The 25,705-nt window shown below is 38.9% G+C and overlaps 1 protein-coding gene across 3 annotated transcripts in view; it reads left to right on the forward strand.

Moving 5' to 3' along the window:
* ACER3 (alkaline ceramidase 3) overlaps positions 1–25,705 on the forward strand; it is a 132,250-nt gene that overhangs the window by 58,508 nt on the left and 48,037 nt on the right. For all 3 annotated transcript variants that reach the window (XM_040964438.1, XM_040964439.1, XM_040964440.1), the window contains one exon: positions 13,305–13,357. In XM_040964438.1, the coding sequence (XP_040820372.1) occupies positions 13,305–13,357 (53 nt within the window). The remainder of the gene's footprint in view (positions 1–13,304; positions 13,358–25,705) is intronic.

The raw sequence follows: 25,705 nt of genomic DNA on the forward strand, positions 1-25,705 counted from the left end.
TTCTAAAACAAGGAACCAAAAATTTTTGGAAAAGTAATTTCTGAGCTGAGTCATGGAAAATACATGATGAGTCAGTCTGGAACATCTTGTCATGCCAGAAAGTAAGAACAGGCTCAGAAAATAGACTGATCATGTCACTGTGACATAGAAGATCTTTTGCCAAATAAGATAACCTGAACTTCAAAGTGAAAAATGAATGTAATGGTTTATAACACACAGTATAAAAAAATCCACTGGGTTATATGATTCCAAAAACTGGACAACTGGGGTGAGGATGGAAACCCTTTTTCTTAAACAGTAGGGTGCCAACTAATAAATGTAAATGCTGAGATTATTGGGTGAAAATGTTTTGTGACATTATAATTGCAACCTCAGATTATCTCTTAACAAGTTATTTATTATTTATAGAAGGGAAAACAAACGAGGACCAGATACTACCTTTCAAGTAACGGAAGTTAACATCATTAGCAATGGTACAACTGATAGCAGGTTTTTTTTTGAGGTGATGCAAAGAAAAGGAAACATGAGTGTTACAGCTGAAAGTGCAGAAATGAAGTGCAGCCAAATGGAGAAAATAGTGATCAGATAAAAAAAAAAAACCAATAAGGGATGTTTTTAAAAACAGCTGTACTGGGACAGGCATGTGTCACAGTAGTTAGGTTGCCGCTTGATATACCTGTATCCCATATTAGAGTACTTGGTTCAAATTCTGGCATAATATTTGGCAAATCAGCAGAACCTGAATGAGAACTGTAGAATGCGTAATAATACTGTGCTAGTAATTTTCCTGAATTTGATTGTTGTAGTACGATCATACTGAGAGAAGAGTGATCAGCTGACAGAGGATCTTAAAAAAAAAAAAAAAAGAGTGTGACTGCTTAGTCATCCTTGGTGTCTGTGGAGAATTGATTTTTGGCCATCCAAATCTGTCCACATGCAAGATCCTAAATGGCATAGCATTTGCACATGATCTATCCACATCGCCATGTATATTTTGTCATCTGTAGATAATTGAAATACCTAACAATGTAAATGCTCTATGGTGTTGTTTTACTGTATTGCTTAGGGAATCATTTCAAGAAAAGGCTCTGTATAAAACCAACACAGTTGATGCAGTTTTTCCTTCTCACATATTTTTCATCTGTGGAAATGAAATGTAAGCATATGGGGGCAACTATATTTTCTGGACTGTTTAAGGATATGAGTCATATGTCTGTAACTTACTCTTAAATGGTTCTGAAAATAACAATAATATGTCTGTTGCTTTGTTTTCAATACATTTTTTTCCTTAATTTATAGGGCAGTAAAAAGGAAATGACATAAAGGTTAAGGATATGTGAGAGTATATGTAAACTCTGTACTATTTCAAGTGTCTGTTCCATCTGTAAGACTAAGCTTCCTGAAAGTGAGACTGAGTCATTGTCTATATTCCTAAAATTCAAAAATACCAGATACAAGTTGATAAGTACATTAATGGATGAGTACTTTAAATGCCTCTAAATAACAATCTTACTAAAACCTCTTTATATTCTTTGAATTTTGACTAAGTCTCCCCGTCATATTTGTACAAATTCTAACTATACATGTATGCATATGGGAATATATATGTATATTTTAATTTTCTAAAAGGCAAAAGGAGACAGACAGGGTTTCTTTTCAATGATTCATTCCCCAGATACTCACAGTTTCTGGAGGTAGGGCCGTGCTGAACCTGGAAGCTGGGAATATTCAGTCCAGGTCTCCCACGTGAATGACAGGAACCCAAGTACTTGAACATAACTTTCTTCCCAGGATCTGCTAGAATCAGGAGTGGGGTTGAGATTTGAGCCCAGGCACTCATGTAATGTGAGTATTCCAGTCTGTACTTAGCCAGCAGAAAACATGTACATCCTGTGTATGTGTCTATTTTCTTAATGGAGAGAGGGGAGAGAAATACCAAATACCAAATCAGGAAGCAGATTTGATTTTCAAATCAAGAGCATCCATCACATAACAGAATGATTTGCAGTATTTTATGACCAAAAACCCATACTGTTTTACTAATTTACACTTACTTTTTGGAGTTGAGGGAGATTTTGCTGAAAGTATTAGGAATTTTAGCTTTATGGGAAAATAATTTAGAAATAGATTATTAGAAATTTGTAAGTGTCACTGTGTCCTGGCTTGGAGCCTAAAAATTTAGTTCACTTTCAATTTATTCCACAATATTTACTGAGAATCTATTACATGCTAGGTATATACCGCACAATATTGTTCATTGGAACTTATAATCTAGTAGGATGGACAAACATTAACCAAGTGATTTCCCAAATGAATATGTACTTAACAATTGTGGTTAAATGCTGTAAAGAATGGATAGAAGGTCAGCATGGGCAAATTGAGGAACCTAACATTAAAAGCATTCATAATATTTTTTCCAATCTGTGTCCCTAAGCAAGTGCCAGATCTTTGGGTGAGCTTGGCTTCAGTTTGACTTGCCCTCCTAGTTAAAGCTGCCCTTGGGATCTGTGCCTTTCTCAAATATCTTCATGTTTCTCTTGGTTTGTTTTTCTGCAGTATTAAATCACAAATACACATATTTATGAAAAAAGTCCTATCTGGATCAATAGAATCAATGCTGTGTCCACCAGTTATTTTCCTAATAGTTGTCTTAGTAAATAAGCTGCTGTTCTTTAAATTGAAGGGGAAATGATGTCAATGTTTATTTTAAGTAAACTTTTTCAGAATCATTAAATTATATAGAGAGAAGAAAAACATTTTATTTTTAAATTGATTTACTTATTTGAAAGATAGAGTTACAGAGGGGGCAGGGGGAAAGAGCAAGAAGCAAAGCACTTCCATCTGCTGATCACTCTTCAAGTCGCACAACAGCCAGGACTGAGGCAGGTTGAAGCTAGAGGCTCTATTTAGATCTTTCATCTGGGTCTCCTCTGTCAGTGGCAGAAGCCTAAGTGCTTGGGCTAGCCTCTCCTGCCCTTCCATGCACATAAGGAAGGGAGCTGGATTGGCTAGGACATGAAACAACATCCATATGAGATGTCACTGTTGCAGGCAGAGGCTTAATCTGTTACACCACAATATTGGCTCCAGAAAAATCATTTTAAATGCTCATAACATTGTAATTCATAAGAAGGAGAGCCTAAGTGGATGCTTTAGAATACTGCAAACTAGACAAATAGCCTTTAAAAAAAAAAAAAGATTCATTTTTATTGGAAAGACAGACCAGATTTACAAGAGGAGAGACAGGAAGAAAGATCCTCCATCTGCTGGTTCACTCCCCAAATGGCCACAACAGCTAGAGCTTAGCCAATCTGAAGCCAGGAACCAGGAGCTTCTTCTGGGTTTTCCACATGGGTGCAGGGTCCCACAAGGCATTGGGCCATCCTCTACTGCCTTTCCTGTCCAGAAGCAGGGAGCTGGATGGCAAGTGGAACAGCCACATGACCTCCTGGAGCTTGCAAGGCAAGGATTCAACCACTGAGCCATCCTGTGAGCTAGACAGATAGCCATTTAAATTGTAACGGTTACACTTAGTGATGAAACAACATAAAATCAGTTTGCCATGGAAAGAACTTTCAGAAATCACTTTATGATTTGCTTACTGTGTTATTTATTTCTCTTTAGTCCATTCTCAAAAAACAGTCAGTGATTATTTTTCTAACTTGTTAAATGATAACAATAAAGAAAAATTAGGAAAGCAGTGCAAAATAGCAATAACCCTATCATCTCACAGAAAAACTTTTTGTTTTGTAGCTAATGGTTCTTGCTTTGTGTATACGTGCAGTTTTCATATAACTGCTTATTGAATAAATATGTTCAACCTACAGAACAGTGTTGTGGTATAGTGGGTGACACTGCTGTTTGCAGTGCCAGCATTCCGTATTACAGTATTGATTGGAGCCCTGGCTGATCTGCTGCTGATTCAGCTCTCTGCTAATGTAACCTGGAAGAGCAGAAGATAACACAAGTTCCTGGGTCCCTTAGACTCATGTGGGAGACCAGAATGGGGTTGGCTCCTGGCTTTGGCCTAAAGTGACACTGGCAAGTCACATGGGTACAGGCTCTCAAGGCTTTAGGTCATCCTCTATTGCCTTCCCAGGCTGTAAGCAGGGAACTGGATGGGAAGTGGAGCAGTTGGAAAATGAACCGATGCCACTGCTTGCAGGCAGAGGGTTATCTCGGGAGCCATCAGACCAGACCCTATGGACTTTTTTTTTAAGACTTATTTGTTTTTATTAGAAAGTCAGATATACAAAGAGAAGGAGTTACAGAAGGAAAAGTCTTCCATCCACTGAATCATTCTCCAAGTAGCCACAACAGCCGGAGCTGAGCCAATACGAAGCCAGGAGCCAGGAGCTTCTTCTGTGTCTCCCATGCAGGTACAGGTTCCCAAGGCTTTGAATTGTCCTCTACTGCCTTCCCAGGCCACAAGCAGGGAGCTGGGTGAGAAGAAGAGCAGCTGGGACATGAACTGGTACCCATGGGATTCCAGCACATATCAGGCGAGGACTTTAGTTACTTGACTGCCACACTGGGCCTTCCTATGGAGATTCTTATACATATCTTTTCAGGGTCATATGTATTCATTTCTTTTGAGTGTATTTCTAGAAATACAATTTCTACATCATTAAATATTATTTAAAAGCTGCCAAGTGATTTTCTTTAAATGTCTGTGCCATTTTACTCTCGCACTGACAAAATACAAGCATTTCAGATACTCCACATTATTGCCACCTATGGTATTGTTGGTCTTATGCTAACCATTTTGATTTGAGATTTTAATGTTCATTTATCTGATGAGTTATAGTGTTGAACACTTTAATTTTACTGGCTCTTTTGATACATTTGTACAACTTTTTTGTGCATCTTGAAATTAAGGTTTTAAAAAGTGATTTTGTATCACATATTTTATGAACATAGGTCTTCTGTTCCAGATATCATATGTATTGTAAATATTTCTCAAGTCTATAGTTTTGTCTTTTTATTTTTTCAGTTGGGTTTGCAGACAAGCCAAAATTCACAAACTAAGCTTTCAAAAGACAAATCTAAAATCTGTGTAATCAATGTACTAGCCACTTACTACTAACTGCAATCACATGTTGCTGTTATAACAAACAGTTACAAATGGAGAATCAAGATGGTGAAACAGGGTAAGGACACATTTATACAGATGGAGAAATATTAGCCAGTGTGAAGCAGAGAGGGCACATTCCAGGAACCAGGAGAGGACAGAACGGTGTAGTATTGCAGTGAGTGATACCCCAGTGGCATGCAGTGAGTGGCGATCTGATTTGCACTGGCAGCCAAAACTACACCAGCAACAAGGTGGGTAGGAGCTTTCACTGGGAGCTCAGGAGGTGAACCCAGACAAAGAACTGTCCATCCTGCTGGTCTGTTTGATTTGACAAGGAGCAGAGACAGAGCAGCAAATCCCAGAGGGACAGTGTGAGAATAGGGTGGATTTTACAGCCCACTCCATCCCCTAGAGCTGAATTGGGCACCATTTTGCATAAGGAAGCAAAGGCAGGGGAAGGGACTGAGCATAAACTGAGCTGGGAGTGAACTCATTTCTGACTCAGTGAACTACAACAACATGGCATCCTACAAGTTCCACCCAAGACAGGTCTGGGTAGCCCTCAGAACTGATGGCCAGCAGATCAAGAACTCTAGTAGTGGCACATCAGGCGCCATTCTGTACACTGTGGCAAAAACTTTAAGACTGCAGGGGACAACAGTGAGCTGCGCATGTGCTGAGCTCGGTGAAAACTCACTGAGCTCATTGCATTGCACCAGTCCCACAGAAAAATAATGCTGACTGTGGCATTGTACAGGTCAAAATATGTCCGTGTGGCACCCAGACCTAAAGGACAACTGGTTCTGGCAAGATCAGCGCCACCAACAACCTAGCTATATAGGACAGCTGGTATCTCCCTAATCCTGGGACTTGCTCCAACAAAGTGGGAGAAAGGTTATGCAGACAACTGTGCAGCCTCAGCACGGTATCACAGGAGGTGGAGACAGGTAAGTCAGGAGCTGAGGCTACTGAGACCGTGGTGGAAAACTAACATAAGAACCCGGACCAGAAACATGCTGGAGGGAGTGACACAAGTGACTGCAAATAAAGAGCAGGGTGCGAACTGCAATCAGTAAAATTGAACTGCAGACCTGTGGGTGACACAGCTTGGAAACCTGCACCAAGGAGAAGAATCTGCTAACCAGAAGTACAACGACCAAGAGCAAAAGAAGAGACAAAGGCACAATGAATATTACTGAAAACATTCCTGCAAAGGAGCAAAACCCTCTGCCAACCTCAGAATTAACTGAGGAAGGCATCAAGAAAACAGGGGATCCAGAATTCAAAACACTTGTTATAAAACTCCTTATCAACAATGAGAAGCAGATAGTATAGGAGTTCAAGGAATTTAAGGAATATGTCACACTGGAAATGAGTCCAATGAAAGCTGCTATATCAGAAATGAAGTATACAGTGGAGCAAATTAAAAGTTCAGTGGAGAGTCTCCAAAACAGAATGAAGGAGACTTAAGAAAGAATCTCAGAATTGGTAATGATATAGAGGAACTTAGTAAGGGTGGGAGGAGTTAGGGAGGGGATAAGGGTAATCCCAGGGCTATGGAACTGTATCATAAAGTGATAATAATAAAAAGAAGTATAATAATAAAAAAACTGTCACAGACTTAATGACTTAAAACAATACAAATTTGGGCCCGGCGAGATGGCGCAAGTGGTTAAGGTCCTCCCCTTGCACGCCCGGGATCCCATATGGGCGCTGGTTCTAATCCCAGCAGCCCCGCTTCCCATCCAGCTCCCTGCCTGTGGCCCGGGAAAGCAGTCGAGGACGGCCCAAAGTTTTGGGACCCTGCACCCACGTGGGAGACCCGGAAGAGGCTCCTGGCTTCGGATTGGCATAGTATCGGCTGTTGTGCTCACTTGGGGAGTGAATCATCAGACAGAAGATCTTCCTCTCTGTCTCTCCTCTCTGTATATCCGCCTTTCCAATAAAAATAAAATAAGTCTTTAAAAAAATAATACAAATTTATTGCCTTATGGGTCTATACCTTAGAATTCTTATACAGGTCTCACGAGGCAAAGATCAGATAACGGCAGGGTCAGCTCCTTTCTGGAGTCACAAGAGCACGGTCAGTTTCTGGGCCTTTTCCAGTTTCTCTGCTTCCACATTTCCTTGGTTCACTGCTGCCTTCCTCCATATTCAAACCTAGTAACTGCTCTGACCACTCTGCATCAGCATGTTACCCTCTGACTCTGACTTCAGGTAAGATAAATTTTATTTTGATTGTTTTTTGATAGTTTAGTTGGTGCTGGGGTCGCCCTTTCTCCTCCCTCAAGTTGCCTCCTCAACCCAATATTTTCTCCTCCAGTCTCTCAGTTGAGGACCTAGTTGCTTAGAGACCCTAATAATCATAATAATTTTCCCAGCTGAAGGTCCTTAATCACATTTGAAAGATTATGTGTGCCATTTTAGTTAACATGCTATTTTATGTTACCACATAGACATGTTGGAGGTCCTTGACTCTATGACAGTAATGATTTCATATTATTGCAGCCCGGTAGTTGCTGAGTTAGTCTGTCAGCCCATCTGCTGTGAGTGTAGCACCATCCTTGTGGTCAGTAAGAAGGGAGAGAGTAACCCAGAGTACATTGATGAGGCTAATAATAGGATATTATGGCTGTGTGTGTATATGTAAGTTACTATAGTAAGGTTATATGATATGACTTCAAAAAGTTCATGAAGGGGCCAGTGCGATAGCCTAGTGGCTAAAAACAATGCTGTCATCAGCGGGAAACAAACAAAAAGCTGGAAGCAGAGCTGGATCAGGCCAAAAAAAGTATTCAAGAATTGAAAGACACTACTGAAAGGCCAATTATAAGTTATGAGAGTCCCAGAAGGTACAGAAAGAGAAACTGGGTTTACAAATATATTTAGTGAAATAATAAGGGAAAATTCCCCTAATCTGGAGAAAGAATTGGGAAACAATATCCAGGAGGAGCACAGAAGTCCCAACAGGCCTGATCAAAAGCAATCTTCACCAAGACACATGATATTCAAGCTCTCTTCAATTGAACATAAGGAAAAGATCCTTAAGTGTATACATGAAAAAAATCAATTGACATATAAAGGAATGTGAATTAAACTCACAGGAGACCTCTCACAGGAAACTATAGGCCAGAAGAGAATGGCTTGACATATTCCAGAATCTAAAAGCAAAAACTTGTTGGCCTAGGATAACATATCCAGCAAGGCTTTCCTTTGTCTTTGAAAATGAAATAAAATGCTTCCACGTAAGGAAAAATTAAAAGAATTTGCCTCTTTCAAACCTGCCCTACAAATGATACTTCAAGATATTCTCTTGACAGAGAAGAGGAATAGCACCCACCAAAACCAAAGGCAAATGTGAAGAACATCCTAGAAAAATAACAGCAGAAGGCTACATCAGTGAACAACCCATTGCTAAAATGATGGGACCAAATTACCACCACTCATATTAGCTCTGAATGTCAGTGTCTTAAACTCATCAATCAAACATCATAGATTAGTAGACTGGATTAAAAAACAAAATCCATCTATTTGTTGTCTAGAAGAGACACATTTCACCAACAAAGATCAGCAGAAACTGTATCTCATGGATTTTGATTGTCTTGTTAGTTTCACTTCTTCAAAACACTTTCTTCTGGTTAAATTCTTCAGTGACTCATAGATCATACCGTAGCATCATTTTCTCAAGAAGGTTCTTGATTTTCATTTCTTCAGCGACACATTAGTCATTCAGTAGCATGTTACTTCATGGGGTTGTTAATTTTTTTTCCTTTATCGATTTTGTTTTGTGGCTTTTCATTTAAGGTGTGTATAGTAGCTGTGTAATGGAGACTGTCATATCTAGTAACATGTTATTTAACTTCATGGCATTGTAAATTTTTACTTTTCTTTTTTTGATTTTGTATTATGACTTTTCATTTGAGGGGATGTATAGTAGCTGTGAAATGGAGACTAACATATCTAGATGTGAGGATACAATGCAATATGCATTTCTACTTCCAGAAAAAGATGGGCTTAGAATGAAACTGTTTACTATATCTTGACAATTGGATGCTGGACTCTCTGCCATTGTCCATGTCTGCAATGACGGACATATGACTGTGTATGAAGAACTATACTTTAGTAATGATATAGAGGAACTAGGTGGTGGGGGTAGGGATTCGGACTGGGATAAGGGAAATGCCAGGAGCCTATGGAACTGTATCATAAAATGATAATGATAAAAAAATAAAAAATATATTAAAAAGTAAAAAAAGATTTTAAAAAGTATACATGGATTTTTTGGTGCAAAATTATCTTTTAATTGTATGTTTTTAGAAACTTTTTGAAGTACTCTTGTATTTCTTCATAGTAACAACCAGCCTGCACTTTTTTTGTAGTATTATCTATCCAATTGATCACAAACCCAATACTCCATCTGTACTTCAATACCTCCTTTTTTAAAAAAAAACTTTCATTCAGCTTGTTTTTTTTTTCAAAAAGTTTATTTTATTTAATTTAAAGACAGTGTTAGAGAAAGGAAGATGTTTTTTTGTCACCCCCTCAGTGGCCAGGGGTTGGCCAGGCCGAAGCCACAAGCCGTGACCTTCATTTGAGTTTCTCATGGGGGTGGCAGTAGCCCAGGGACTTGGATCATTATCTGCTGCTTTTCCCACGTACATTAGCAGGGAGCTGGATTGGAAGTGGAGAATCTTAAACTAGTACCTGTATGAGATGCTAGCATTGCAGGTGGCAACTTAATTTATGCCACAATGCCAGCCCTCCAAAATTAATTTTTTAGGTAAAGGAAATACATTTATTTGTAAGTCATTTTGGAAGAGTTGTTCTGCATCTGTCAGTTGACATGACATGCATCTGGAGTCACCAGAGGACTGTTTGTGAGTCGAAGTTCTTCAAAACTAGTTTTAGGTTGCCAAGAATCACTGAACTAAGTATTACATAGCAATATAGAACTAAGAATTATATAATACCAATTCTTAAATGTAAAAATTATGAGTGATGAAATAATTAGAAGTGTAAAAAGTACGAGGAAGTTAGTAAGATTCTCATGTCATCCTGCCAGAATGAGCAAATATTAGTATTTTACTATTGTTTTATAGAATGCTTCTGATGAATGAAGAATCCTAATATTTGGCCTCTCGGTGGTAATTATGATTTTGAAAGTATACTTTAAATTTTCTTAAGAAAATATCTGTTAGTAAACCAACAGATGGTAGCTCTCTCTGTCTCTCCTCATTTAGCCTGTTTTATTCAAATGCCTCTCTGTGCTTTTGAATTTAGACATCAAGAACAGAACCTATAAAAGGGAATTGAGTGTTACAAAAGGCTAAACAGACAAGTGTTTCAGCTATTAGACGCTGAAATTGAGTAAATGGAAGACGGGGCTGATTCAGTGATATGAATAGTTTTGAAGCAAGGACAAATGACAAATTTGAGGCCCCTCTTTTGAGACTTCAGGAAACTGAAGAGGCACTGATGAATAAAGGGATTGGGGGGTGGACTTTGGAGATATGAGAGAATATGTAGATGATGCATTCAAGAGGTCGAAATTGGTGACTCGGGAAAGAAGGGCTATAATCAAGTGAAGTCTTGACCTGTGCTGGGTGGTGGCATTGGATACAAGACTGAGAATAGAGATGGGAATCACAGGGTTCTCTCAGAACCAGAGAATTATTTTAAACTAAATGCTTTGGCTGTTGGCATTTTCTTTTCAACATTTTAGTGTCTACAGGCACTAGAGCTAATCACTAATTACAAAGGAAGCCCTCAAAAGGCTCCCTAGCTCTCCTTTGATGACTTGTAAAGCATGGAAATGTGTTTGCATTCCACCTGGTTCACTTTAAGAAACTGATTTTAGGCATCCACATTTATTTCACCCAGTTCTGTTTGCATACCATTTCCTGCACCACAGGTTTCTTAGATCCTAGTTGCAAAAATCACATCTTTCTTCTTGACAAATCCTCTTCCTCCTCCTCACTGGATTCCCATATTTACTTATTCTCCAAGTGCTTAGGTTCTGTCTTTGTAATCTCTAGAATCTGCTGCTTCTCATTTTTAGTGTCATCACTAATTGAGACCACTGTGTTTTTCTTAGCTGAACTTCCTTCTGACTTCATAATGGCTTGAAATATAGATTATTTTCCTTAGTAAAAAGTTTTGGTTTTGTATATCTGCCTACCTACAACTATATCAAAATTCTGATACTTCTGTTGATTGCTTCCAGGGGCAGGTATATAGAAAGACTTTAGGGGTCAGACAGGTTTTGTTTCTGAGCCAGGCCACCTACTAGTCATGTGGTCTTGGTTAACTTCTTACATTTTTTAAAAACTGCCTTCTAGCACATTATGGGAATAATTATGGCTGCCTTGAAGGGGTGTGTGTGTGTGTGTCTTGGAAAAAGAGTACCCATTATTTCTCCAATGCCTTGTATGGTGAACTTAATTGTAAAGGGAGCAAAGGAATATTTAGTGTAGGAGATTCAGGGGAATAAATTGAAGTGAAAATTTAAAAGGCATGATATATCATACTCATAGTATGTCTATACCAAAAGAAACATTTTTAGAGGGATAAAGAACTTAAAAACATTAAATTAATCTAGAGATTGCAAAAGATTTCAATAAGCAGAGAATAAGCTGTGGGAAAGATGATATGATGGAGAGAATAAACAAGCATTCTAGGCAGACAGGACAGGGTAAGCTCAGGGTGAATGAAGCAAAGCAGACAGGAGTTAAGAGTTAGATCAGAGCAGAGGCAAGTGTTATAATGTGAAGAAGTGAAGTCAGATTGTGAAGCCACATGTAGCCTTTGTAAAGGGTTTATTCTTTGTCATTTAAATAACCAAGTATGATGTTCCCATATCTGGGCATCAGAAAACTGATCTGTTGAGATGCAAAAAGAAACCTCTACTGTTTGTGCATGTTTCTTGTTTACATTTTTCTAAAACTCAATTGTGTGTGTTTTAAAATGTTAGCACTACATCATATATACTTCATAAATAAATGGAGCATATGAGGTTCCATAACAATCTTCTTACTCTCATAGTTAGGAAGTGCTCCTTTAGATATCATTTGCCTTGCAATCAGAGTGATATATTTTTTAACCTTTTTTACATTATTATTTTATTCTGATAATCTTTGCATAGTTGATTTTGGCACAAAAAGTCAAGGGCTACAGGAAAGTGGGTAAGACCATTGTTTCCGCATTCTCTCTTTTTCCTCAGTGATATATTTTAAAATGTAAAACATATCATGCCAATTCCTTATGTATATATGTGTATGCAGTTTTGTAACAGTTTTATTTTGCCCTTAGGGTAAAATCCAAATCCTAATCAGACTTTCTTTTTAGATGTAGCTCCTTATTTGCAAGGCCAAGTAACAGAGAGGGAACACACACACACAGAAAGAGAGAGAGAAGAAATTGCTCTTACTTCCGCTGGTTTGGAGAGATTGAGATAGATGAGAGAGAGATTGTTCTTACAACCACTGGTTTAGTCTCCAAACAGTCACAACTGCCAGATCAGGACCTAACCAAAGGCAGAAGCCAGAAAGTCTATTTGGGTCTAACATATGGGCATTTGGTATTCAAGCACTTAAGCCATCTTCCACTGACTTCTGTGGCACATTAACAGGAAGCTGGGGCTTGAACTGGCACTCTAGTGTGGGATGTCTATATCACAAATGACTGCTTTTCTTAAGCTTTAGAGATGCATCACTCAAACCTAATTTAACAGCAGTTGTTATTAGCAACTTTTATGAAACCTGTTGTAGCATCTTAAATGATTTTTATAGAAATAGCAGCTCTCTTTCTGTAGTCATATTCCTGGTAACTAAATTCAGTGGCAGCAACATGACTGGGAGCAAGCAGAACTGATAGTCTCTTCGTAAGCGTATAGCACAACTGCTATAATGCTGTGCTTCCGAAGAGCAGGGGTTCGACAATGAGTAGCTAATCAGTATAAGCATTAAATTTACCTGACTGTTAGATAATATGTTCTAGAAGTAGTAGAGTATTCTTGTAATAATAAATCACTTAGTGCAGAAAAGTTGAGAGAAATATTTATCTTATGTTTGTTTTATCAATTATAGAGCTTAGTCAGCTGTATCTTGCCACAAGATTTTATAAACTTTATTTCCTTTAAAATCAAATGCTTTGAAATGTATTATTGTCTTCTCAAGTCATCTGGTAATCCCAAAGAATTGTATGCTAATTTTAAAATTTGTTTTAATTTCAGTGGTAGGAATGGGATCCTGGTGCTTCCACATGACTCTGAAATACGAAATGCAGGTTAGTAATGATTAAATTGATTAAATGCTTCGTTCTGTTAATCCAGAGACTCCAGACATACTTCAAATTTGAGAAAAAAGCTTAACTAAAGGGTGGTTGATAGATGAGAGTCATAGGGGCAAGTGGCCTAACCATCTAGATAATTCAAATCCCATATCAGAGTGCCAGGATTCAACAACCACTCCAGGCTCCTGATTCCAGGTTCCTGCTAGTGAACACCCTGTTTTGCAGCAATAGTAGCTTAAATAGTTGGGTCCCTGTCACCAATAGGAGACATGGATGTGAGTTCCCAGCTCTCTGCTTCCCAGCAAGGCTGGCCCTTGTTGCCTTGGGCAATTGGGGGAATAAACCAATGTATGAAAGCTTGTCTTCTATCTCTCGCTCTCCCTTTCATCTCCTTACTTTTCAGATAATAAATAACATTTTTAAAATCATCACCCATGAAGTTTATGGTTTTCATTTTTTTTTAATTAGGATTTAAATTCTCTAGGGTTGTTTTCCAATCAAAGGATTCAAGTTAACCGAGTGAAGTTAAGGATGGAGCAGACAAGTTGTCCAAAAGGGAACAAGTCAAAGCAGTGGAGCCTCTGGACTGCCTCTTTGCCAGCATGTGTGCTTCTAGAGCAGCGTTAGAAAATAGACTCACATGGGACTAGCATTGTGGTACAGCAGCTTAGCACTGTGGTACTGCTGCTTTGAATGCCAATATTCCATATTGGAATGCTGATTTTTATCTTGACTGCTCCACTTCTGATCAGCGCCCTGATAATGGTCTTGGGAAAGCAGCAGCAGATGATCCAAGGGCTTGAGCTCCTGCCATTCATGTGAGAAACCCCCAGAAGGAATTCTAGGCTTCTAGCTTGAGCCTGGCCAAGCTCAAGCTATTGTGAGCATTTAGGCAGAGAACCAGTGGATGGAAAGTCTTACTCTATTCTACCTTCCCTCTCTCTTTGTTGCTTTGGATTTCAAATATATGAATAGATAAACCTTAAAATTATTTTTTAAAAAATCATAGGGAAACATCCTTAAAAGACTTAATCAGTTCACTAGGGCAATGCATTCTTATTCTTAGATGCATACAGTTTTTCATGTCTTTATAGCACCTACTTAAATGATCCAGTCCTACTACCTGGTAAGGTGTGTTAGAACTGTTCAAAGATTTGTAGTTCTTATTCTTGCTCTAAGGATACCAGCTGTCTAGTCTTCAAACAGTTGACCCCTTGGTTTCTCATAGTAAACTCAGAACTTTCTAAAACAACACTTTTTTATTTAGAAATAAATGTGAGCTATGTGTATAATTTAAAATATTCTGGGGCTGGTATAGCACAGTTGCACACAACATCAACATCCCGTATCAGAGTACTAAGTCCCAGCTACTCCACTTCCACACCAGCTCCCTGCTAATGCACATGGGAAAGCAGCAGAGGATGGCCCAAGTGTTTAGACCCCTGCACCCATGTGGGAGACCTGGGAGAAGCCTTGGGCTCCTGACTTCAGGCTGGCACAGACCTAACCCTTGCAGCCATTTTGGGAGTGAACCAGCAGGTAGAAAATTTCTCTCTCTCTTCTTCTCTTTCTCTCTCTCTATAAATCTGCCTTTCAAATAAATAAATGTCTTTAATTTTTCAAATGTAAATATGTTCTAGTAGCTACATTGAGATAAGTAAAAGAAATATAGGAAATTAACATTTTTATCTAACCTGGTATATCTAAAGTATTACTTCAACCTATAAATATAATCAATATAAAATTTACTGATGAGGTATTTCACATTCTGAAACATGTTTTTTTTTTTTCCAATGGAAATATTTATTAGGTTTATTTTGGTGTTCCTTAGTCATGTTGTAGTGGCTACTAGCTACTATATTAGGCAGTGACATTCTGAAAAGATCTGCATATGCAAAAATTTGGATGTTTGATTACAGCTATATTATGTGTATAGTAATTAATTATTAGGATAGATCCCAATAATCTGCTTGAGTTGGAGAATTTACACATGGATAAGACACTGATGTGGCCTTAATACAGCATAGAGCATATGTATTCCTAGATTTTCTAACTGGAAAAGCAGTCCTATATACAGTAATAAACTATGAATAATCTTTGGCAATACAGCATGGTTGGGAAGAATCTAGCAGGACTTGAAGGCATTTAAACAAAATCTGAAAGAATTAGTTGAAAACTTTTAGTTGAAAAAAGGAGGAAAAGACACACTAGATATACCCTGTGATAGAAGCAGAAGCAGGGTGTCATTAAAATGTTCAGTATATTTGACAACACTTGTGAAGTGTGTTGGAAGAAATGGCAGTGGTCAGTATGTTTAACAACTGAGCAAAGGCATTCTGGCACAGCAGGTGAAATCTACTTGGAATACCTGAATCAGGTATTGAAGTACCTGGGAATGAGTTCCTCCTTCTCCTGCAAACTGACTTCTTGCTAATGCACCTGAGAGGTAGCAGATACTGGCTACCTCATGTAGGAGCCCCAGATGGAGTTTCTAGCTTCTGACTTTGACTGTCCTACCCATTGAAATGTTGGGCATTTGGAGAGTAAATTAAAAAGCAGATTTTTCTGTCTCTGTGCCTTCCTCTTTCTCTGTCATTTTGCCTTTCAATAAATAAAATTTCTAAAGACAAATATTTAATGACTCTATGGAAAATACAAATTATCATAATAAGCAAACCAGTGATCAACAGCTAAATAACTCTGAAAATGAAGCTTTGCATGTTAACATGTTAAGAAAGAATGCAATTTGCTAGCTCTACCAGTCACCAAATGCTGTCTAATTAAAAAATGAAAACAGCTTTCATATAGTTATTACTTGTGTTTTTAAGAATCCTAGTTCTGGAACTAGAAGAGGTTAAATTATTTGACCAAAATCACCTACAGGTTATAAACGTACCCCAAATTCAGTTTAGCTAATTTCAAATCCTGCAGTCTTATCCCCAGATTGATCTCCCTTGTCCTTTGGTACGTGAGAGATACAAACTGAGGCTGCCACTGTGGTATAGCCACCTGGGCACTACAAGTCCTGGCTGTTCCACTTTCAATCCAACTTCCTGCTAATGTGCCTAGGAGAGCAACAGAAGAGGGCCCAAGAGCTTGAGCTCTTCCATCCATGTGGGAGACTCAGAAGAAGCTCCTGGCTCCTGGCTCCTGGCTCCTGGCTTCGAACCACCCCAACTCTGGCAGTTATAGCATTTGAAGAGTGAACCAATAGATGGAAGATCTCTCTCTCTGTCTATCTCTCTCTGTAACTCTGCCTTTCAAATAAATAAATAATTCTGGTTGGTTTTTAATGAGAGACATGAACTTTCTAGGGGGCATGTTGTCAACATTATCAGAAGCCTTCAAAATGAGAGAGGGATGTTCTGGCTCAGCCTATGATATTGAAGCCTTTTCTCAAAGGAGAATTTCCATATTGGAGAGTGGCCCAGCGTGGAAAATCAAACCTGAGTGGGACATACAAAATATCCATTTGGCATGGGGGTCGTGGAGTGCAATACCAGGAGAAACCTAATGTAAATTGGAAAGGTTTTTTTTTGTTTGTTTGTTTGTTTGTTTTGGTGTAGTTGTATTCTGATTGGAGTGGGGAGACTGCCTCATAGTGGACACAGTTTGGTTTTGGTGTCAGTGCCCTGGAAGGTTGGCCCCAGTGCCGGATACCCTAATGACTAATGACATTGGACATCTTCTCATGTGTTTATTGGTCTTTTGTATGTCTTCTTGGAAGAAACAGCTGTTTAGATCCTTTGTGCATTTTTAAAATACTTTATATATTGAGGATATTGGGCTAATTAATTATATGGCACGTGTTATTTTGTGAGCTGTCTTTTCACTTTCTCAATGAATCTTTTGAAACAAAGTTTTTAGTTATGGTGAATTAATTTTATTTATTTATTTATTTATTTATTTATTTTTGGATTTTGGATGCTTGTGCTTGTTGTAAGAGGCCATTGCCTAAAGCAGTCTAATAACAATTGGATGCATTTTCATTCTCTTTTCTTACTTGCTCTAGATAGAACTTTCAATGCATTGGAGAATAACAGAATTAGAAGGAGCAGACTTTTTTTTTATGGATTTTGTTTTGGAAAGTGTTGTTACAAACAGAAAGGGAGAAATACACACACACACAGACAAAGAGCTTTAATATGATGGTTCACACCTAGGTGGCCATCACAGCCAGGACTAAGCCAGGCCTGGTTAAAGGCAGGAGCCAAGAGCTTCATCTGCATCTCCAGTGTGGGTGTCATGGACCCAAGTATTTGGATCATCTTCTGCTGCTTTTCCCAGACCATCAGCAGAGAGCTGAATAGGAAGTGGAGCAGTTGGGACACAAACCAATGCCCATATAGGGTACTAGCATTGCAGATAGTAGCTTTTCCTGCTGTGCCATGACACCACCCCATAACCAGGCATTGTATCTTATTCTTGATCTTAAGGAACAATGAGATGGAAATTGACATTTTAAGTCTTCTGTGGTATTTGGTACAGCAGTTAAGATCCCTCTTGAGACTCCAACATTCCTTGAAGTACCTTGGTCAAGTAAACCTGTTCTGCTTCTGATTCCATCTTCTTGCAATGCACATGCTGGAAGGTAGTGGTCCAGATACTTGGGTCCCTGTCATCCACATGGTGGATGGATGGAGTTCCCAGTTTTTGACTTTAACCTGGCCTATTGCCAGCTGTTTGGGGAATGGAAGAGGGAACCAACAGATGGGAGATATCTCTGTCGATCTCTATCTCTGTGTGTGTCTCACTGTCTTTCTTTAATCTTCTCCCCCATTTCTAAAATAAACACATAAAAATTTTACAATGTATGTTGTTTTCCAATCCATGAATGGGGGATGTCTATTTATGTATATCTTTAATTTCTTTCAATGATATTTTTATTTTTAGTATGCAAGTCTTTGTTAAATTACCTGCTAAGTATTTTAATCTTTTTGATGCTATTGTAGGTGTAACTGTTCTGCTGAATTCATTTTTTGGTTTTTCATGTCTACAAAAATACCAGTGATATTTACATTCCGATCTTGTATTCTGATAATCAGTCTTATGGATTTACTGCCTCTACTCGGTGTGCTTCTATGTGCTCCTTAGGGCTTTCTGTGAAGAAGGTTATGTTATCTTCAAATATAGTTTTAGTTCTTCCTTAACAATTAAATATTTGTTTAACAACTGCAAATAGAGAAAGTTTTACTTGGCCTTTTATTTCTTTTACTTACCCAATTGTCCTGGCCAGAATTTCCAGTACACTGTTGAACAGAGTAGAGAAAGTAAACATCCTTGTTTTATTCCTAATTCCAGTTATAATGTTAGTTATGGGTTTTTGCAGATGCATTTGACTAGATTGCCAAAGTCTGACTCCGCTTCCCGGCCCTTTATTCTTGGTTTACTTAGTATTTTAATCATAAGAAGGTGTTGGAATTTTCAAGTGTTTATTTTCTGTATTTTGACAGTTGATCATTTGATTTTTCACCATTATTAACATAGCTAATCATATTGATTGATTTTCATATGTAGAATCAACCTTTAGTTTCTGGGATAAATCCCATTTAATCAAGGCATTCTTTTGTTTTTGGCTTTTTCCCAGTTATATATCTGTGTATATACAGATACATATTTCCAAGCTTGTATTTGATATTAGAAAAAAATGAATAATGATGGAGAAGAAATGTATCCATGTAATACTCATAAATAAAAATGTTTTCCTAGAAAACAATATGAAGAAAAATGTTTTCTCATCATACTTTTGTAATGCAAAGACAAGCATAAGTTAAATGTTAAAAATATAAGATAACTTGGATTTATAATATAAATAATAGATGTTTGGAATGTTATTTATTTGTTTATACAAATGTTGGCCTTCATTCTCCTTTGCTCCTATTTCAATGAATGGAATCACCTATACTCAAAGCTATTGTCCCAAACCTGAAATTCATCTTTAGTGTCTCACTTTCTTATTTATACAACACTGAAACCTCTTAATTCAACTTCTCTTGTGATTCATGAACCAATCTATTTCCAGCTATCTCCATTGCCACTATCTTAATTTGTCATCTCTACCACCATCTCCAACCTAGTACTGTTAGAACGTCTTCCAACCCCAACCATTCATCACACTAGCACAGACATCTTTTTCTTACACACAACTGCTTCCATTCTCTGGCATTGTTTGCTAGGGCATAGACAAATGTGGCGGATGGAATAAATCTTCAAAAGTCCATACTTGGCAGATATCATATTACCTTTAAAACCTTTTTACTATTTCTTACAGTTCAAGCTTACAAATTCAAACCATAAAGTTTGTAATCTGGACACTGTTAACCCTCCATACCCATCTTTATACACGTTCCAGAACTCTGCTGTTCTATCAATCATAATTTGCTAATTATTGTCTTTGTTTTTTTTTTTTTTTTAAGATTTATTTACTTGAAAGGCAGAGTTACAAAGAGGGAAACAGAGTGGGATCTTCCACTTGCTGCTTCATACCTCAAATAGCAGCAACTGTCCAGACTGGTCCAATTGGAAGCTGGGAGATCCTTTGAGTCTCCCACATCAGTTCAGGGGACCAAGCTTGAGGTCTATCCAGTATTGCTTTCCCAGGTCATTAACAGGGAGCTGCACTGGAAGTGGAGCAGCCAGGACTTCAACCCATGCTCGTATAGGATGTCAGTGTTGTAGAAGGCAGCTTAACCAGCTATGCTGCAACTCTGGCCCTAATTTTTTTTTTTAATTCTTAAGAGATTTATTTTATTTGAAAGAGTCACAGAGAGGCAGATCTTCTATCCACCAGCTGATTTTCCTAAATGGCCACATCAACCAGGGTTGTACTAGGCTAAAACCAAGAGCCTGGAGTTCCATCGAGGTATTCCACTTGAGTGGTAGGGGTTCAACAACTCTTGGGCTCTCTGCTTTCCCAGGTGTGTTAGCAAAGAGTTGAATTGAAAGTAAAGCGCTGGGACTCAAACTGATGCTTATACGGAATACTGGTATTGCAGACAGAACCTAATCCTTTTTACCACAACAATGACCCCTGGTTATGGTTTTAAAATAGACCTTTTATTTGTATCCCTCAGATTTTTAAGTCTATGATCTTTAATATATTCAGTTCAATATAGTCCATTTTCAAAAAGCAAGCAGCCCGTATCTGGAGTCTGGATCTTGCTCCAGAGCTTTAGATGAATACTTCCAGTTACCTGGGTGACACTTCAATTTGACTATCTTACAGATTCTTCAAATTCTGAATGTTGAGAACTGTTTTTAGAATTGTCTCCTTTTTCACAATCTCAGTGAACTGCCTATGCTACCATCTGCTGATCTGTTGGTTTTTGTGGGTTTTTTTCTCCCTCTCTTCCATATCAAATTAATCACAATGCCTAATTGTTTTACTTCCTAAATATTTCTTTTTTAAAATTTTATTTCTTTTTATTACAAAGTCAGATATATAGAGAGGAGGAGAGACAGGAAGATCTTACGTCCGATGATTCACTCCCCAAGTGAGTGCGACGGCCAGTGCTATGCTGATCCAAAGCCAGGAGCCAGGAACTTCCTCCAGGTCTCCTGTGTGGGTGCAGGGTCCCACGCTTTGAGCTGTCTTCTACCACTTTCCCAGGCCACAACCAGGGAGCTGGATGGGAAGCAGAGCTGTCAGGATTAGAACCAGCACCCATATGGGATTGGGATCCCAGCGTGTTGAAGGCAAGGACTTTAGCTGCTACGCCATGCCGCCGGGCCCACTTCCTAAATATTTCTTAAACCAGTTCCCCTGAATCCACTCCTAGTTCTGCTACCTTATCCAGATAGCAACTTCCTTAGCCTTGACTTAAAACCCTTATGATTTTGGTCCTCTATAGCTCACTGCACTTACTTTTTAAAATTTTTTTTGTTGTTTTAAATTTTTAATATTGATTACATAGTTGAGAGTGATGCATACCCATATAGACCTCTGAATACAGTGGGGAGGCTCAAGGTGTGGAGGAAGATGGATAAGATAAATGTTTCTGGGTTTTTTTCCCCCCCTCTTGTTTCTGCAGGAAGGAAAGGGTTTGGGGGCTACTCCTTGATGTTAAACTGTATCAGCACTTGAGGATGGAAAACAGTCATTTGATAATGCCTTAGAGACACTGATATGAGGAAGAATGTTGTGAGACTGTTACTTGAGTGATTTTGATCTTTCTGAGATGTTGTCAGCTTCATTAAGAAAAACTTTGCAAGATATTAGCTAACCAAATCACTTCAGTGCATCCACAGACCCAGACAATTCCTGCAAAGCTAAGCCAGGAGAGTTGTCCACCTATTCTGCTGTCCATCCTCTGAGAAGGCACTCAGTGTCCTCTGCTAGTGTAGATGAGCTGGCTGTCATGTTCCCTGTGTGCATCTGGGCATGCTGTCCATTGTATGTGCATCAGCACCTGGGAAGGCCCGGGCTCAATACATGCACTGTAAGACTGGACAAGATATATTGTGATTTTCCCGAGGACAGGATTTTAGTCCAATAGTCTAGCCAGGGTGTCCTCCTAGAAGCCCCACTTGAGATGTCTTCAGACTTCTGTGTGCACCAGTTAGTGTAAGGTCAGAATTGTTCTATGTCCCACACCAGCCAACACATATACCAGTGGATGTAGTTACTTGTTCAGTCTCACCCTCAGTCCCATCTCACACAAACTAGTGGTACTGCGGCCTACCCTGGGCAACCATGAAAAACCTCACCATGCCCACCCCCAAACCCAACCCTGACTCATGTAAACTGATGGGTGGTACATCTGGGCGAGCCCAGCCCATACCCTGTTGATGGGTGGTACATCTGGGCGAGCCCAGCCCATACCCTGTTTGACTATTACACATGCCCACCCCAAGCCACCTGTAGTCCCGGCTCTACTTGCAGGTGGTACTACCAAGCCCAGCCTGGCCTGTCCTCAACCTCAGGCTCCACACGAAGTGGCAGGTGCCGTGACACAATCAGGCCTGGCTCAAACCCTGTCCCAGCTGTTGCATGCCCCTAGACCCAGCCCACACACATGTTAACAGGTGCTGCAGCCTTGCCTAGCCTGGCCCACCCCCAGTCCCATCTCTTGCACTCACCAGTGGGAGCTGCGGCCAAGCAGCAGAGCATGCAATTATAATTAAATACTTAATTAGGCAGATGTTTGTCACAGATGCTAAGCTGATGCTTGGGACGTACCTGCTTCCATACAGGAGTGCCTGATTCAAGTCCTGGCTACTACATTTTCCATCCAGCTTCCTGTTAATACATACCCTGGTAGACAGTAGATGATGACTCTAGTACTTGGGTCCCTGCCAACCATAAGGGAGACCAGGATTCCAGACTCTTGGCTTCAGCATGGCCAGTTGAAGAGCAAATTGATGGATAGGTTTCTGTCACTCAGTTATTTTCATTCTTTCCATCTCCTTCCCTGCCTTGCCCCTTGTCTGCTAACTAAAAATGAAAGCGCATCCCATGCTTCACTGTCTCTCTTGCCTGTTATATTGTATAGCACCATGAAAGCAAGGACTATTTTGTCTTATAACATAGTCCTAAGCACATAGTGAATATTTAATAAATATTAGTTGAATCAATGAATGAAAAAGTGATAGCATTTATTTCCATTGCCATTGAAAAACTGTGGATAGCTCTATGAGACAGTTTTTCTGTGCTGCCTAGATTTTAGATATGAAGGCTCTCAGCAATCAGGAAGTTGTGGAAATGTAAAATGACTACACTAATATTTTACTAACACATGAAAACCAGAAAACTAGAATAAAGAAGGCAAAAGTATAATAGATGGTTAGTGTAAAATAGATCCTCCTGCAAATCATAAAACTTAGTCAGTTTAGCTGTAGCATATCATGATCCAGTGCCAGTTTATATTTGTTATTTTTGTTTATTTTTGTTCTACTTCTAAAAATTACTCAAGTGACACATTTTGGACACAGTATAATGTAGAGATATGTTCTAACTCATATCAAAATCTAGTTTTGTTACTTATTACCTTTATGATATCAAACAAGCAATGTAAACCATCTAAACTTGAGAATTCTCATCTTAAAATGGAAGTAATAGAATATATAGAAATGTAGAAATTAAATGAGATAATGACTATAACATGCTTAATCATAAGACCTTGGTAACATCTGTATTTCCATTCCCCTCTACTCTAATAATTTATCAGGATTTTGCTAATTTACTCATCTAATAATTTACCATCATTTACTTTGCATATACTTTCTTCCATAAAATGTATCTCCACAAACACTTTTCATTTCCTGCCATTACCTTCTCACTACGCCCCATCTTTTAAAAAGATTTATTTATTTTCATTGGAAAGGCAGATCAGATTTATGGAGGGAAGGAGATACAGAGAAAGATCTTCCATCCACTGCTTCTCTCCCCAAGTGGCCGCAAAGGTCAGAGCTGAGCCAATCTGAAGCCAGGAACCAGAAGCTTTTTCTTGGTCTCCCACACAGGTACAGGGTCCCAAAGCTTTGGGCTGTCCTCAACTGCTTTCCCAGGCCAAGGCAGCAGGAAAATAGATGGGAAGTGAAGCAGCTGGGACAGAAAGCAGCGCCCATGTGGGATCCCAGCCCTTACCATCTGAGAATTAGCCATTGCACCAGGCCTACCCAATTTGTTTTTAATCATGTTCATCATTTCCTTTATTTTTTAGACTGTGTCTTGTTTATTGTTGTATCCTCAGCTTCTAACACATTGCCTGGCACATAAAGATGTATTATTAAAGAATTAATTATGCAGCCAGTAACAGATAAACTCAATAGAATTGATTTGAAGTTTAGAAATAACCTGTTAGTAACACCCAGACTGCTTTCCAGCATGCAGTTTAATACATAATGTCTTTCGGGAAAAGAAAGGGTTTGTCCATGTATGTAATCACATGGAGACAGTCGTAACCCAAATCTGTCTCCCCAGTTGGAAACCCAGGGAAATTTTTATGGATTGGTTAGGAAAGACTTGCGTGCAGAAACACTGACAAGGCAAGTTCTGATTGGAGGGGCTTGGAATCAGGTCATTATGGTAAAGTACGATGGGATCCCAGACCAAATTTTTTGTTTAATGGACTCTTTGTGTTTAAGTTCTGGTTATGCTCCCCGTTTCTTTGGTTCCACAGGTTAGGGTTTTCCTTCTACACATGCCCAGTTCCCTCTGACCTACAACCCTCCTAACCAGACCTTTATAGCCTGAAGTTATTGTTAAACCATAGGCTAGAATGGCATTTTGCCTAGAGGTCGAGATGCTCACATCCATCCAAATACCTGGGATCAATACCGGACTCCAGCTTCCTGCAGATGCAGATCCTGGGAGATAGTCGTGGTGGGTCAAACAGCTGGATTCCTGCTACCCACATGGGAGATCTGGATTGAGTTCCTGATGACTAGCCCTGGCATTAAGTGGTCCAGGGAATGGGAGTGCACACTTTCTCTCCCTCCTTCCCTCTCTGTTTTTGCTGCTGGTCAAATAATGAAGAAAAAAATTTTTTTGACAAAAGCTTAGCATGGAAATGAATGAAGGCACAGCAGGAGACATCTGAGTTTCAAGGATGTCAAGAGGAAACTCAGTTATGGAACTATTCAGTTTCATTATTATTGCTACTAAGTTTTTTAGGGCATAGATTACCCAGATTAGTGAGTAATTTGCTTGGTTGCTTTTACTTCTCTTTATGTATGTTAATATGCATATCATTATCCATTTAAAGTGTGTCAAACGAAAAAAATTAAGGCTTTATTTTCAATAGTGGAAGTATTCTAATGGGATTAGGCAATGTAATAGTGGGCTAATTAAGCCACCACTAGGGAAACCTTGCATCCCATCTCTGTGATGGTCCAACTCCATGAGTGCCTGCCAGCTATATGAGAGTCCGGGATGAAGCTTCTGGTCCTGGCCATTACCGTCTGCCCAGTATCAATTTCTGCAAGTGTTTGGGGGAATGAACTAATGCATGAAAGACAATCTCTCTATTTCTCTGTGTTCTTCCCTCCCACTTTCTCGCTTTATTTCCCATTTTATACAAATTTAAAAAGTATTCTAATGAGCTGAGCTGAACAAGTTGGTTTTGTAGACAGAAAAGCCCAAAGAAAGCATAAACAAAAAGCAATAGAAAAATAACTGAGGTTTTTTCAGTTTACTTTTTGTGTGAGAATTAACTCAGAAAACCTTCATTGTCATGCAAATTGAAACAATCCCCTTTGGAAAATTTGGCTATTATCTCTCTAATCTTGATTTCTGAGAAGGTCAGATAAACAGAGCAGTTTTAGTTTGGTAAGGAATAGTTATATTTTTATTTTTATTTTTAGCCTTGTCTGTGGGGGCTCACTGCAGCACTTTAGTTCACA

Source organism: Ochotona curzoniae, unplaced genomic scaffold, assembly GCF_017591425.1.
Source record: "Ochotona curzoniae isolate NIBS_2020 unplaced genomic scaffold, NIBS_Ocur_1.0 scaffold_3223, whole genome shotgun sequence".
NCBI classification, from domain to species: Eukaryota; Metazoa; Chordata; class Mammalia; order Lagomorpha; family Ochotonidae; genus Ochotona; species Ochotona curzoniae.